At 38.0% G+C, this 17,517-nt stretch overlaps 1 protein-coding gene across 1 annotated transcript in view; it reads right to left on the bottom strand.

Moving 5' to 3' along the window:
- rph3aa (rabphilin 3A homolog (mouse), a) overlaps nucleotides 1-17,517 on the bottom strand; it is a 38,568-nt gene that overhangs the window by 15,714 nt on the left and 5,337 nt on the right. The window contains exons 2-3 of the mRNA XM_031730806.2: nucleotides 2,975-3,103; nucleotides 2,699-2,828 (exon numbers count right to left, since the gene is read on the bottom strand). Of these exons, the coding sequence (XP_031586666.2) occupies nucleotides 2,699-2,828; nucleotides 2,975-3,103 (259 nt within the window). The remainder of the gene's footprint in view (nucleotides 1-2,698; nucleotides 2,829-2,974; nucleotides 3,104-17,517) is intronic.

The raw sequence follows: 17,517 nt of genomic DNA, 5'->3' as shown, positions 1-17,517 counted from the left end.
ATACTCGTGCACAGAGTTGCAGTGTCACACAGATTTAGTCCTCAATGGCAGGTGCGCATAGAACATATATTTGTACAATTCAGGTAACATTAGTTAGATAATGAATGCAACAAGAAAAAGAATGTGATGTAAGACCCTGAAATGCAACATGTATGTCCAGATTTGTTTGCACATGGCCCGGCAGTTTTAAGAGCTGCAGAACAATATAGAAAACACAGTAAACAGCTAATGTGTCAGCTGTAAGAGAAGATAGGAAAAATGTAGAGAAAGTATTAAAATAATATCCCCTGTGATATCTGATTCTATTTGACATTACTGGATCATGTGCACTGATGCATCAGTTTGTAAGCTTTCCAACCGAGTAGTGTCACAGTGCTGGGATTTTTGATTTTTACTTAAAGTTTATTTGATTAATTGTGCTTTTACATTTCTGCTCTAGGCACAGCTGTTTTACTTTGGTAAATGCTTTTCCTTATGTGTATTTTGTTGTTTTCCTTTCTGTCTTTGTCCAATCCCCTCCTGTGAGTCCATAATTGTTTCCACCTATACCTCATTTTCCACTCAGCCTTGAGTGTGAAGACATGACTTTCCCTCTGTACTTGCACTGCCAGGTTTCCATCTCTGCCTTTTTCAGTTTAAGGACTTAGTATCCTGTCAGTATTTTGCAGCACATTTTGCTCACATCCTTTGTGAGTTTGTTAAATTCATTTTGTGCTGCATTTGGGTCCTCTTTTGAACTCGTAGGCCCAATGTCCACTGTCACAAATTTACAGACATTGAGTCATGTTTCCGCTAAACCCGGGAGGATTCAGGGCTGTCCCACTGTCAAATCATCAAGTGCATGAGGGCTCCCTGCAGTGTTGGCAATATGGGTGGGTTTGGGGGACTGGGCTGTCCAAAAAGGTCGCTCTGCACCCTCAGCTAAATTCTACTGACATACTTTTACAGACATAAGTAAAATTAGTTCATATATTTTGGTAAAGAATGAGTTGAATGAGCAGATCAATAGTGAGTCATTGCAGTAACAACCAAGCTTAGGTTAGTGATGCAGTATTAGAAGCTTAGTGCAGCTGCAGCGACAGTAAACTAGCATGAAGAGGACACTGACTCCACCAGGGCGAAGCAGCTTTTGTTTTTCGGTGTGATTTCTAGCATGACCTCACTTAAAAATGTGCGGAAGTGAATTGGGGACCTGTCTTAGTGTAATGACTTCATCATTCCAGTGGTGCACTTTGACAAATTTTTCTGCACTTTTGTATTTCTGCCAACATTTCTATATGGGGGCACCACATGCCTGTTTATGCTATTCTTTATCCTTCAACTTGTTTTGCCTCTTTAGCCCATAAAGGTGGTCCAACGTTTAGCTTGCCGTACTGTTTTAAATAAAAATGTAACTGGTTTCCGACTGTTTATAAATGTTAGTGAACATGACATATGAGTGCAGACTCAGATGTACAAGTAGCACGTACACCTCTGTCTGTTTATTTTTTATATGACAAAGTAAAGTGACAGAAAAGCCAGCAAGCCAACATGCCCCTCGACTTTGTCAAAGGAAATTACCCACAATGCATTGGACTAAATGTGAGGTTTGAAATGCACATAGGAGGGGCAACCAACCTGAAAGTTGCAAGAAAACTGAAATTTATCTGACACTACAAGTATGTAGCAGATAATGAAGTGATTTAGCTTGCCAAATAATTTCAACTCTAAATATGATCCATGATACTAACTTAATGACAATCTCAAAAAGTGTTGTTTAACTGTCAGTTAAGTCATTTTAAACCATAAAGCAAAAATTTGTAACACTGCTATCTACAACAATAGCTTGAATTGTGGCTTTTAGCCAGTTAGCTGTAACTTAGCTGTGGTGCATTCTGTGTGTTTTCGGGACTGGATTCTTCATCATCTCTAAGTCACCTTCATTATACTCAAATATAAAGTATATCCACTGGTCTCCAGTTGTTACACAAGACAGATGACATACACTACATAAGTGCAAGGTGGCTGTGCTAGCTACTTTGTGTGTGAACTGCACACAAATAGGAACAACACCTAAAGGCCATGGGATATCTTGTACTGTATATCATCAATCACAAAAAACACAAATGGTTTCCCATATATATATCATACAATATATAGCATAAGAAAATTAGTATAGAACACAGGAAACAAGAATTCTGTTTAATAGAATATCTAACTTACAACACAGGGGGTCCTGAATAAGCTTTATTTTTGTTTTTCATCTTTTGTGACATGGCAGATGTCCAAATGGTTGGTTATCACTCATTTAATTAATGTTTAATATCAGATTGTATATTAGTGTACATGTTCAATGATATAATTAACCAGAACTTAATATTAAACCCTAATCAGGTTCTTTACATTTGTTTCAAACTGGTGTCGCCCTTTTGTGGCTTTATGGGTGACTTACAGTAATCACCACCTGAACTCTTCAGCAACTTAAATGAATCAAGACATTGCACTGGTAACTAAAAATGTCACATAAATCTCTGAAATATCATTAGGTAGAAGGATGAAGTAGAGCAGAATGTTAAAGAAAAGGTAAAGAACCTGAAAGTTGTGCTTAAGTACAGTATTTGAGTAAATGTTACTTTCCCAGCAGTGGTAAAGAAAAGTCCAGTCCAGGCACAGTCCCTTTCAACCTCTATGAACAACAAAAGTAACAAAATCCACCTACTTTTTTGCACTGCACACAGAGGACAGCTGTGACCCCCTGTGGTCCAAACGACGCACCACACAGCAGACAGCGCAACTCTCCATCACCACACGCTGTCTTCTTGATATTATCCAGACGACTGGAAAGACGCCTGAGAGCACATGCAAATTATTATCAGCACAGGGACACAAACTTGGCACAGGTTTGACACCAAAAAGTTGTTCATCTCAGTGAGCATCTGATCTGAGCATCACTGATGTGATTCAGTGCAACAGAGACAATGGTTTTCCATCTCACCCAATCCTCTCTTGCTCCATGGCCTCCATCATAGCTGCACGAGCTAGCACACTGTTGATTATCTCCTTCTCCTCATCTGTGAGCTCCTCCCCTGGGGCACCGCCTGGCATGTTCATCGTCCACCTAATTCTGCTGAACCCAAAGCACGCACACACAAACACACAGAACAGACACAAAGTACAAGTGACAAGCAAAGTGAAAATAAGACTCAGACAAAAGGCCAAAACATCCAAAAAGTAAGCCTAAGTAAGCAGTGCTAGACACTAACATCAAAACACAGCTGGAAACATGTTGGACTTGAAATAATACTGAGCAGCTGCAGTTTTCATACACAATAATACAAATGATGTCCAATTTTTTTTGTGCATCTTGTGACCAAAACCCACATAAAATAAGTATTTTAATTAAGAGTGATCTGTGATCTGAAATCTGTTCAAGTTTAAATGGTTCACAGATTCAGTGACAAGCCAGTGGGGATCAGTCACTTTTCTTGCAGGTCATACTCTAAACTTGCTTCACATGACCTGGTCATTTTTAAAACTAAAGCTACAGAGAGAAGGCCAACAGAATATTCTTAATAAATGTAGTTAATTAATTAATCAGTTAGAACATTGTGGGACTGTTCTATCATCACATTTAATCCTACAAGATAGGATTAAATAATAATTTTTATTTTATTCCTTGTTTATTTTTTCAACTGGGCCATGAGCTGCCAAAAAAGATAATTTCCCCCACTGAGGGTAAATAAACTGGTAATCTAAGAGGTTTAGCAGACATACAGGGGCATTTCCAGGATTTCTTGTTAATGTTGTGGCTCAGTGAAGACCAAGAACAAAGAAGGGGGGAGGCCCAAATAAGATTATGTGACACAGCACCAGTGTTAAGAATAACACATTACAAAATAACACATTACACCCAATACTGTCATTACAGTAATGCGTTACAAAGTAATGTTACATTACATTTCTACAGTACTACAGTAATTTTTGTCGTTACTTGTGCTACAAGGGTCCGTCAGTTGTCTGCATTTCAGTTTGTGTGTGGGAGGAGGAAATTGGTGAAGCTGGATGGATGGATGGATGCTTTTATAAGCAAGCTGATCCTAACATATTATGTAACAAATAAAAACATTTATTCAAACAAAGGTCTCTGTACCAGGATCAGGTGATATTACAGAATATCATCTTCCACTAATTTGGGCACAGAGTACATAAGTCCACTCAGTGCCAATGTGGATGCTTCATATCAGTGTTGTCAAATTAAGACTAGCTGCAACCAAGAATCTTGCTGGTTTCTAAACATGTGTCTTTGGCATATGGCTGATAAGAACTCTCTTAAAGTTTCATTGCAGAAAGTAAATATCAGGATTTTTAAACAACTCTACTGTTATTTCAAAATTCTCAGAGACAAAGACAGACCAATAATTTAGTTTGTCACAAGATGACTGTCTAAGAAACTACTGGCAAAAAAAGATACCACTTGTGCAAATGCTGCTGGATGGTTGGAAAACATCTGGCATATTCACTCAGAGAGCAGCAAAAATAATTTGGCCAATGCAAATCAAACTCATGAGTCTGTGAACTAAAGACAAGTGTTGGATTTTCCTGGAAAGTGTCTATGGTGGTAATTTCAGTGACAGTGGGCTTTTCTGGCGCGACCCACGCTTGCTCTAAAAAATGCATGTCTCTTAGATTTCTGTCAACAACAGTGTCAGTAATGATATCTACACAAGATTGAGGCAGCAGCAGTTTTTGAAACCAGGCTGCACAGTTGGCCCTCCACAATTACAAGACCATGGGGCATAATGGGACATGGCTGGCTCTCACCTGAGTTGACATCTAATTGGATCTGATAAACAACCGTGGAAAAATGAAAAGAAAAACCTCAACATGTGGTCAGTGGGTCCCTCCATAATGATCATGTTTACGTCACTTAATGTATTATTCTAATTGCCTGTGGGCATTTTCCTTCAAACAAAATGAATGTTTGTAGTTTCAGTAGATTTAACAAGGATTCATTATTCATTCAATCACCACAACATTTCCTTAGTTATAATTCTGCTCTGTCCAAGCTGTAAAGAAAGCTTTGCACCAATTTATAGAGATATTTAAGTTTTGCAATGTTTGATCAAGGTTATAGATGCTGCATGTATAATGGTCAAACACATCCCATTGGGCTATATGGAACTCAAATGGCTGCTTTGCTAAACCTGGGATAATTATAAGATCAATTATAATCTACTTGCATCCTGCAGAGTGTTCTTGTATACGTATTATAGAGTGAGGCAAACCTCAGCAATGTGACCTGTTTTCTCCTCTTTTGTTAGAATGACTTCTCTATTAAGCACAGATGTGAATATGTGCCCTCTTGTCTTGAATGTCTCTTCATTGTTGTATGTTTGCTCTTTTACTTTACTGAAATTAAAGTAGCAACACTGCATTCACCAAATTAGTTTTTTATCAGGTAAAATGTTCATTATCCAATATATGGCAATCATTTGTGACTGAAAGAAGTTAAATCCTGTCTGAATTTTACACCAAACGCCTTTCCTGATGCAACCCCTAGTTGTGTCTGTGGTTGGAATTAATCAAGTGACCATTCACTTGTCAAGCAAATATGTAAAACACTACACTATGTCCAACAGATGTAAAGGAGCTCAAGATTCAACAGCCAACTCAAACAGTGTTACCATGAAGTTACTATGGTTGTACCACATTCATAAACATTCACAACTCTGTATTTGGGGATGTACACGTGGATCGTGTGGAAAACTATGATGATGCAAATATTTAATAAATTCATGCAGCTTAAAGCAACAATATACAACTACAGCGCCTGTTAACATCTTCTCTAATTCACTTGAGATTTTAGTGATTCTGATTAATATCATCTTACAATCTGATGAGTTTGATGCTGAAATGAGGAGAAAGACTTTGTCCTATGTGCAGAAAGCCAGTTAAAGCTTTTTGCTTTGTTTGTTTTGTCTACAAAGGAGGTGATTCGACTCATCTGCCTGTGAGCTTGATTTATCGTTTTAATGAAAAGCTGCTCGTTTTCCAACATGCATATTAGATCTTATATATTATTCATTTTTTTCCTGCTGGAAGTGCACTTTAAAAGTGATTCACAGAATAAATGGCAAGAATGAATAGAACAAACTGACGTCAATTCATATGAAGAAATTCAGAGTAATATATGTGACTGAGTGATATTTCCATTGAAAGCAGCTCACATTATTCTGCTTGTAAAGACATGACTGCAGGGTTTTTGCTGTCTATTCAACTTTCAGTGTGCCACGGTTGAAAAGGTACACATTTAAAAAGGTCTGAGAGAAGTTAATTTGGTTACCCATGATTTATTTGAGCTCGACCACACCTACTGCTATATCAGTGCTTCTGGCCATTAAAACCTGACTGTCTGCTGATCCACAGGTACATAAATTCTGTACTTGTGCTTGAAAAAATGAGGCATTAATTGAAGCTGACTGCTGACTGTAGTAAGTGAACTGTTAGCAGTAATGTGTTGTTCAAGTCTGGACTGCAATGTGCATGCCTGAAGTCATTTTCACTGTAGAGTAGCACACTCATTATCTTTTGACAAGAACATTGTTAAGAGAAAAGAATGACCTCAGCCTCTTGCTTCTGGACCAACCAGCCATTTTCCCGATCCTGCAGACTGCATCTCAATTCCAAGTAAGTACAGAAGGAAAATAGTTTTGCTCCACAGTTAGCACATTTTATTGTCCAAATTCCAACTCTATCTGCTACCTGCCTCATTAATGTCCAAGCATCAGCCATTAAATCGGGCAGTGGCTGCTGAGTAATGCCTCACTTACTTCACAGCTGACTGCTTTTCTTCTTTCTCATCCCTTTCCTCTTCAAAAAAATATTCTGTCCCCAATGCATGTAAATGTCAGAGGTTGCTGCCATTGCAGACAATGTGGCAACCTGACAGATTGATATCTGCGACTTGGTGTGTGTGTGCGTGCGCGTGTGTGTGTGTGTGTGTGTGTGTGTGTGTGTGTGTGTGTGTGTGTGTGTGTGTGTGTGTGTGTGTGTGTGTGTGCGCGCACGCGCGCTTATGTGCCTTGAAGGGTTTGAGTGAAAAACAAAGGTGGGGGGTCAGTGAGAAAGGAAATGTTCAGAAATGGCAGACACTTTCAGCCCATGAGTCACTACACTCAGCGGGTAGCACACACACATGCTGTCATCATGAGTCAAATCACTGCAGTTACAGCCTGGACGATCTGCAAATAAACCATTTTTAGGGCATGAAAAAAATTCTGTTATAGCAGAAAATTAATTTGCACTTAGATTTTGCTGTAAAAAAATAATCAAATGATCTGTATGAGTAAAGGTAATAATATATCTCTATCAAAATATTTTGAACTGTAAGGAAATTAATTTGGGATATCAAATTTGCATATGTGTTTGCTAGTCACAAAACTACAGTCAGCAGGTTGCAAGCTTAGTTCAGCATATAGAAAACAGCTTGCCTTTGAGCAAAACTACAAAACAAATGAGAAATCTACTTTGTTAACTCTGTTTCACAAAGAAATTACTAAAATGTCATAATTTGCTTTTATGCCTCACATTAACTGTAATCAGGCTTTCTGATGCTAACGTAATGCGCTACTGGCTTCATATTTGCCATGCAAAGGCACCAACTATTCCATAGTTAGCATCAGTCAGTCAGACTACAGATAGTTATAGCAGAGAATATTGTTAATTTATACTGCATATAATAGATCACATAAATCATGAATTAGAGTTCCAATTGGTTGTTTCTCATCATCTCTGCATCATCACTCTGCACACACACACATGCACGTGCATTAGAAATTGACCATTGAGAGGAGAGCTCACTGCATTAGAGAAGATCAATGTGCACTTGGGCTCTGCAGCAGGGCATGACACTCCTATCTGATTCTCAATGTCACATGCTAAAAAGGCCAAACCGCTTACACATGACAGCATGTCAGCATTATCCCTATTTTCACCCCATGCCCTTTTGGTGTGTCTCATATACTGATTTTGTAGCAGTGATACCATCACAACGGAGCTGCTCCACTCGTAATTAAGCTGCACTGGTGAGTCTCCATGGGCCACCAGCATTCAGCTATGTGAATGTAGTTGTAAAACTTTATGTAAATGATATTTCTTTAGTGATAGATTGTATGTATGTATCAACCTTGCAAATAACACTATGGAATTTCTTTTCATGCAGATTAAAATTAGACTCATGAAACTCCTCATCAATGCTTTAACATTAATTAGGAATACTAATTACATTTAAAGTTATATTTCATTAGTATTTTTATCTTAGTAGTGTCTGCAGATAGTCTCTGCTGCCATCTTCTTAGGGCACATAGAACCAAAACATGAATGAAAATATAAAACTTTATCAAAAAAATTTTTTAACCAAATGGAAACAGTACGGAGGTTGGGGTGATGGATGGATGGAAAAGCACTGTCCTCTACTCTTAACCAAGAAAAATTTAAAATGATCTTTCCAATCCTCATAGCTGCCATTTATAATTATCAATATTAATTCAACCTTAATTAACAGAGTGCAAACTAGTTACATAAATTACAAACTAGTATGTGCATTCAATGCAGTTGTGGGAAACTTTGTGTGTGGGGGACCTGTACTGTGTTTTTCACACTCACTGAAACGGAAGCCCCCTGTTATCAATTAGTTTGGAGTAAATGGGTTCTAATTTTTTATTTTAAGGTTATTTTTGTTATATCATGGGGTAGTAGTGGTTACTGCTTGGAAGGTTTGTGGATTGATGACTGGCTCCTCCTGTTCATGTACCAACTTATTCTTGGCCAAGCTGAAGCTGAACTCCAAGTTGCCCCTGATGCATATATACACTATGTAATAGCACTCCTTTGCTGTATTGCTACAGTATTTTACTGTTTTAAGATTCCACCATGATCCATCAAAGACCATCAGGTGCCTTGGAAAATGTGGCAGGAACATATAAAGTTCTCATGGCAGCCTGAAAGTACCCATATAACTCTATATAATGTATGTAATCTATAATCTATATAATCTGTCTATATAATAAGAACAGACATGACATCTGTAGACTGACAATTTCAATATTCCTAAAACTACTATTTTGCTAATTTGACTCATCTCAATATTACAATCAATCTAAATCAATATGCAAGAATTTGTAGAACCTATGCAATGCTATAAAATTTTAAATTATTTTCATTTTTGTGCATTTTTGTATAATTTCCGAAAAAATCATCCAATTCAAGAAAAGAATGACATTTTGTTATTTTTATGACTAAATATCAAAATGGATTCAATTTGAACCAAACACAATGTAAGGTTTAAAGTATAGTGAGCAAAGAGCTAAGGGAGCTGACATTGAGCAATGACCAAACAGATGACATCAAAGATACAATCAGTTAAGATGACCTTTCCCTGACAGATGGCAGGTTACAGTCCACATCAATGTGTCAAGAGCTCAGTGACTCGAAAAGACCTCAGTGGCAAACTGCTGCTCATTTGAACTGAAAGGGACCTGCAGAGGTGTGTTGGTCACCTATAAGTGATGCTTCTGGACACATAGGAGGGAGTCTATTTATAGAACCACAAGAAACAAAGCTTCTGGTCCACAAGCAGAATCGCAAAAAGTTAGGGGAGAAAACCCTACAAATGCATATCAGGGTTTTGGGTTTTTTTAAATGTCGAAAAGCCACAATCTGTTCCATGTTCATGATGAGAAAGATGATGTGCTTTCCTTAGAAAACCACATAAGAAGACCACACATCTTGAACTCCTGCCCTACACCAAGGACACATGTCACCACATCAAGCCTGGCTTGATTTAGAACTTTTTTATAGTGTAAGTTGACAGAGAGGTGAAATTGGCTCCAGGGATCACTGGCACTTACATGTACGTGTGTGTGTGTGTGTGTGTGTGTGTGTGTGTGTGTGTGTGTGTGTGTGTGTGTGTGTGTGTGTGTGTGTGTGTGTGTGTGTGTGTGTGTGTGTGTGTGTGTGTGTGTATAGACATTTGAGATTAGAGGTCATAACTTGTGAGGTGAAGCCAGGGTTAATGACTCTATAATGATGGAGATAAGTAACAGAGAAATTTAAATCTACTGTGCTGGAATAAAATATAAATAGTAGACAGTAGGAATAAATAACAAACAGGAGAAATATATAAAGTCAAGTGGGATATACAAAATAAGAGGAATATATACAAAAAAAACTATTGCTTTGGTTTAATAAATGCACAAAAATATGTGTTCATGTGCTTGTCCATTCAATTAGCCTGCAAGTGTTACTTAAAATGCTTATAGGTCTTCTACAATCACCATTCTCTCCAGTTTCTTATTAACATTACAAGTACTGCAATACGTAGTATAATAAACATGCATACACTTTTTCCCTGCGAGTTTCCCACATATGCATGCCACAGACTTTACATTCAGAGTGAGTGACCCAAAAGAAAACCAATGCAAACTGACCCAAAGGAAAAGGAAACCAAGGGGATTTAGCCAAATGACAGTATCTGGGCTGGGGCCATACAGGTCTTAGTCTTAGTCTGTTCTTGCAGTCAACTGGTCTCCCTCAGTTTTTGCTTCAGTATTTAGTCATTATCCAAAAAGTACTTTTCATATGGGTTTTTAAACTACACATATAATCACAAATTAGTAATCCATCACAAAACATAAAGATGCAAGCTGCTTCGGTTGTGTACAAACTGACACTTCTGTTTACTGTCATCTTTACTGTGTTAGAAATGCTCAGTAATTGGAGTTATCACTTGTACCTGACTTTGCGGCATTCATTATCTTTCAGAGGGATGTTTTTAGTTACTCCAATGATTAGGATTTCACATCCCACAGATGTTCAATTGGATTGACATCCAAGAAAATTGGAGGCCAAGTCAGCACCTCAAATGTGTTGTTGTGCTCCTCAAACCATTCCTGAACCATTGTTGCTCTGTGGCAGGGGGCATTGTTCTGCTGCAAGACGCCACAGTCATCAGGGAATATCATTTACATGAAAGTGTGTGGTCTGCAACAATTTTTATATCCACATGGATGGCAGGATCCAAGGTTTCTTGTTAGAACACTCCACACAAGTTAAGTGAAGCACACACATCCAGCTATCTAGATGATGTAAACGAAAACATGATGCATCAGACCATCAGGTCCCCGTCAGGCATTGCTCCATGGTTCAGTTCTGGTGCTCACATCTTCATTGTTGGCACTTTCAGGAGTGGACAGGGGTGTGCATGGGCAATATGATTAGTCTGTAGCCCATATCCAGCTTGAGCTACAGTAGCCCATCTATTGGATTGAACCATATGGACCAGCCTTCACTTCCCATGTGCATCAGTGAGGCTTGGCAATCCATGACCCTGTCGCTGGTTCACCAGTGTTCCTTCCTTGCACTACTTTAGATCGATACTGACCACTGCAGATTGGAAACACCCAACAAGAGCAACAGATTTGGTGATGCTCTGACCCAGTTATCTAACGATTAATTTGGCCATTGTCGAACCTGCATAAAAATTTACAATAATCCTTATTTCCTGCTTCTAAAATCAAATTTCTGGACAGAATGATGCTTCCTAATATATTCCACCACTAACGGCTGCTTTGATGAAGAGATAATCAGTGATTTTTGTATATAATACTTTTCTTGTCTTACTTACTACTCAAAGTTTTTTTGACTAGAAGTCACATTTAACCACGTGTTCATTCAGTGCTTTGTTCTACACATTTTATCTGCTTCACAACCCCAACCCCAGTGTAGACTCACCATGTAACCTAACATGCTTCATTTAACTCTTGGACATCTCAGTCAGCATCAGTGACAACCCCAACCCTAACCCAAACTCTAATCGTGGACAATCCCACTTTGCATTTTTCATTTTTATTGCATTGTTGTCTCTGAGTCCTGGAAACCAGGGAAAAAAGAAAATTATAATTCTAACTGACACACAACAAAAAATGTTTCTTCAAAAGGAGAAGTCTGTTTTGCTTTTCTCCAAAAGAGGTTGAAGGTTAGGGTTGCCAATACCATCAATTGAAAAGATTTGTCAGTGCTGTCAAATAAAACCAGAAGGCTTTAAGATAGTAATGGAATTAAATAAGATTAAGACAAAATGAGTTTCAAAGATACAATAGGTGGGGTAAGACAAAATGTTAAGGTTGTGGGTTGTGCCATATTAGATCCGTTGTTAGACCTTAAATGAGGTTAGCCAGCTCAGGAAGCCCAGGCACCCTCATCACTACAACAGCAAAATCCCAGTTATTTATGGTACACAGAACATTCCCCAAGGAGTTCAAACACTCCCATCTGAATTAGACTGGAACATTTCAGCACTCCTATGTGCACGCACCCTCTTCTATTCAACACTTTCATCATCCCACTCCACGGCATCCCCCTGTTTATTATCCGTTCCTTTCCTCATACTGTCCCCACAGCTGTCATTTCTCTAATCATCACAGATCGCATTGACTTCTTTACCAGCACCCTCTGCAAAAGCTTCATCCTTTCACCCATTCATCATTTGTCCATCTATTTAGGCGGTGTGCCATATGTCTCTCTTTTCCTCTGCTGAGGCTTGTCAGACTTGTAAAGAAGCAGCTTACAGAGCTTAGTTTTACAAAGACCCATCACCACCTACTTTATCCCCTGCCTGATGATTCTTCTTAACCCTTAACCCACATGCACACAAGCACCCCAGTCCTGTGTCTGACAACTCTTGGTAAAAAGCACAGTAATCTAGTCTCCAAATACCAACATAGGTGAGTCAAAGCTTTGACACACAGCTGAAATGACTGTACTTAGTCTGTGTAGAAGAGGAATCAGCAGGATAAAAAACATATTCCTGTCAGAACATATAGTTTACAAATAAACCGAGGGATGAAAGCAGGACGAGAACAGTTTAGTTGCTCATGAGGATGCATTTTATTTATTTATTTATTTAGCCCTAGACTCTAGAATAACCTGCCACTTGATCTTTGATCTGCAGAGTCTATACAGTCTTCTAAATACTGTCTTAAAAATCACTTTTTTTACTTTGGCTTCTAATTCAAGTTCAGTTCGAGTCTTTACGTTGCGCTGTCTTTTTGTTTTAGTTTGTTTTTATTCAAACGTATTATATTTGTTTGATTTGGATTTTGTTTCTTGTATTTATTTTATTGATGCATGGTTTTATCTTGTTTGTTTAAACTAACTCATAAAGCAAGTCAACCTCGGTAAACCTGGTTGCTTTTTAATGTGCAACAGAAATAAAATTTGCAGTAACCTATTTTTGCAAGTGGAATATTCACTATTGTATGGAGTAGGACTACATTTTTTACAGTTTTTCAGGTTCCCCAGAGGATAAACCCACACATTTGTGTTGATTCCCTCAGTTTTCATTTAGTGCCACGATGGGGTTGACATGTTTTGTTTCAAGTGAAATGAGAACTGTATGGATTTCAATTTAAGTTTGTTCATGGTACAAAAAGGATACATTTATCTAAACTTCAGTGCAGCACCAACCTTAGTACTTTTAATTTATCAACCAAAATAATGCAATAAGTACTGGATGAGATTACATTTACACAGACATTCATGGTCTCAGTATGATGAATCTCCTGACTTTAGTGAGCCCCTTACTTCTCCTCTGACTGACATTGACATATTTAGTTTTTAGTGAAATATTTTAATCCTTGGAAAAAAAAAGCAGCTAAAAAATAAAAATTTAGCTGTTCATTTGTCAAGTCAAGTCAGCTTTATTTATATAGCGTATTTAAAAGACATGAAGTGTCGGCCAAAGTGCATTTGTGATTAAAATATCTCAACTACTAATACAATGATCACATTTTGAGCAGATGTTGAGATTACCACAACATATTTCACCAGAGTTTGGTGCATTAGCACAATCAGTTCCTGAACTAGATTCAGACCCAACATTTACATAAGGCTAAATCTATTCATAGATTCACTGTCCTCAAACTTAAATTTGATTATTACTTATAACGTGGTCATCTTCAAATATGTAGTGGTACATTACAACAACACAAACAAAAAATTTTGCACATATTTGTACATTTCTTTAATTTAATGCTGTTCTGTGTCATTTTAGTACATCAACACCATTACGTATACATTTGATGTTCTGAGCACAGTGTTTTAACAACTGCTTTAAGATTTTGTGGACCTCCGTGAAATTTGTTACAGAAACTGTGGTCCTGATGATTTAATGACATTTGAAATGCTTTATGTTCTTTTTCTTTTTGTTGTTGCATTTCTCTTGCTTATTTTCACACTTTTGAACTAAAACCTTTTGGAACATTTCTTCTGAAAGGTGCTATATGCACTTATCTCTATCACAGTGAAATACCTCAAAGACTTTAGCATCAGCCTCAAGTGTAATTAGTGTTCATTGCTAATTAGCAATTAATTGCATGTTCACACACTATGCTAAGAATATGTTTTTCATAGTAAACAGACTAAACATCAGTATGCTGACAGCGTTTACTTCTAAAGGGTCTCACAGTGCCTCAAAATGTTTTTGGGTAATGTACTGAACCCCAGTGGGGCACCTAATATATCATTTGTCTGACAGATAAAAAGTGCTGTATGCATGGCATTTATATAGCAGTCTTACTCACTACTTAAAGCACTTGTAGCCACACATTTCACTGATAATTTACATAGCACTTTATTCCATGTACTATACCTTGTACCTTGTGTTCACGCAACCAGCCAACAGAATAGCCATTTACACTCATGTCTTAGGACTATTGGAGAGAGCCGGCGGAAACTCACAGAGCCACACAAAAATACCCCAGCTGACAAGGAGATTCAAACCCAGAACCCATTTTCTGTGAGATGACAGTTGTAACTACTGTGCCACCGTGCTGCCCAAATCTGTTTGGATTTCTTGTCTATCTGGATTTAGAGCATTCTGATAGCTTTAAGCAGACACCTGCAATTCATTAAAAAGGGTCATTTGTTGCATGTGTTCTTGCTTCCTGTTTTCTCTTAGGTTTTTAAACTAATAAGAAAAATACATTTTAATGCAACTGCAGCATATATATAAAAAATATGTTCTCATTGGCAGGACTTTTTATTAAATTAAAAGGAGATACATGGAACAGGAAAAAACATTGTATTGGCAGCAGTGTGTACACACTGTGTTCACTTCACTGTGGCTCCCGTGTGTGTGTGTGTGTGTGTGTGTGTGTGTGTGTGTGTGTGTGTGTGTGTGTGTGTGTGTGTGTGTGTGTGTGTGTGTGTGTGTGTGTGTGTGGCAGGCAAGATTGCTTTGCATGGCAAGTCCATAACAAGAGCACATGCCCATATGGTGAGCAATGAGTGGAAATCACAGATTCTGTGTAAACACCAGGGGCAGCACTGAAACCATTAAACTGAGCAAACCAGAACACAAACGTCAGACTTCCCATGTCTGTTTCTCATCTGTGCTATCTGCTTCTCATTTCTGTGTGTGTGTGTGTGTGTGTGTGTGTGTGTGTGTGTGTGTGTGTGTGTGTGTGTGTGTGTGTGTGTGTGTGTGTGTGTGTGTGTGAAAGAATGCAGACAGAGGTAATTTCCACACTGCTTACTTTAATGCTAAAGAGGTTGGATAAAAGGGTGGCAAAGTTAAAAGTAATAAAATACTTTTTTGAGTTGCCTGAGTATTTCTATTTAATGCCAGTTTGTATTTCTACTCCACTACATTTTAGTACCAAATACTTTTAATTTTCAAGCCAATATTGTTTAGAAATCCATTAAGTGCTCAGAAAAGAAGAACATGATCTTCTAATGAAACTCCCGAAAGAAAAGATTTGTGTTTCTTTGGGTCATCAGATGCAACCCTTCTTTCCCACGCCCACTAATTAAGGATTAATTTTTCAATGCATTTGAGAGAAATGCTTGAAAAACAGGAGGTAACATTTATAGAAATGAATTGCTGCAACAATTTTCAGATAATGTGCAGTTTATTTTAAATCCAATTGATTTGTCTTTTGGATCTTACCGTTATCTCGAAAACTGGTGATTTCAGACAAAAAAGATTGCAGTGAGAGAACAAAGTGAGCTTTTCAAAGTTGGCTATTTCTCAAGAGCTGAATTTACTAATTCAGCTGAATGACAAAGGGATTGACTGGCTGACAAGAGAAGAGGTGCTACACTAAAACTGTGAGTCCAGAGAGATACTATTGTCTAGGCTAAGAATGCTATTTGTTCTTCACATATTCTGTTCTAGTCTATTCTTAGCAACAGTGGGAAGGAATAACCTCTAAACCTATATAAATAATTATTCACAGAAAGAGAACTCTGATAAAAACCAGGCTTAGGGAGAGGCAGCCCAGTTGAATTGTGAGAAGAAAGAGAAGCAGGAAAAAATAAGAACGAGAATTAAGAGAAAAGAGCAAAACACAAATTACAAGAGAGAAAAGTTAATGATATGCAGTAGCAGCTATACATAAATGCATCAGGACTGAAAATAGATAGGTGGAGAAGAAAGGAAGGAACATCTCGTTCTGGTTTCACCCCTCAGTCTAGGAAGGCCCACAGCAACTTATAGTAGCATATTGTTCAGGGTCACCTGCACTATAAGCTTTATTTTAGTAGAGAGGCCATCTGTTTCTTGAACCCAAAATGGGAGCTGGTTCCATTGGCTAAAGATTGTGCCTTCATTCTTACAAACTCTGGGAACCAGATGTAAGCCTGCACTCGGAGAGAAAATACTCTCCTTGGATTATATGATATTTAGAGGTTTTTAAGATATGATGATCATTCAGGGTTAGGTGTTCTATTGACTAGCTTAGGAATGGTAGCTGCATCCAGTAACAACTCATAGACAAGAAATGAACTTGGTGCACTACTGTACCCATAAAGTATGAAGACATCTAAAGTCCTTTCAGTTTCAATGGCATCTTTTAGTGGTGAATACTAATTTTTAGTAGCTAAATTAGTCACTTTTCTACCAAGGCTCTTCTTGCCTCTTATCTTTGTGTTAGCTTGTTTCTGGTGTAATGATATGGAGGTCTTCTGACGTCTTCTAGTAATTACAAAACAAAGAACACTTCCTTGCAAAAGGCTATGAAGTATTTAATTCAATGCATCTGTCTTTCTGGAATCCATTGACGCTAGGACTCCTGTATGTAGGGTTTTTTTTAACCAAATAAGAAACCCAAATAACAGTTTGTTGTTGGTTGATGCACAGATCGCTGGTGGCATGTTGTGTGTTGGACATTTTTGCCCTGAGGCTCCTGAAAAAATATTTGGGTCATGCAAGGGACAGATTCACACAGCAGCAGCACATAAAAGTGTCATATCAGTTTTCTGTTTACAGCTGTGCTTTTGTTAGATAATCACATCTGCCCACCTATTCTTCCTGTCTGTGAACAATTTAAGTGTGCTCACAGTACACAGCTAATCAAACAATCCTAGCCACAGTGGATTTGTGCAGCACATCTGCTGTTCCTGCTGTGTTGAGACAATTCCCACTGAAAACAATAATGCCTCAGCTGCAGAAATGAGGAAGAGTATAACCAATTCAATGGT

This window comes from Oreochromis aureus, linkage group 7 (genome assembly GCF_013358895.1).
Source record: "Oreochromis aureus strain Israel breed Guangdong linkage group 7, ZZ_aureus, whole genome shotgun sequence".
NCBI lineage: Eukaryota > Metazoa > Chordata > Actinopteri > Cichliformes > Cichlidae > Oreochromis > Oreochromis aureus.
The sequence above is the reverse complement of the archived record's forward strand: the minus strand, read 5'-3'. Positions and strand labels throughout refer to the sequence as shown.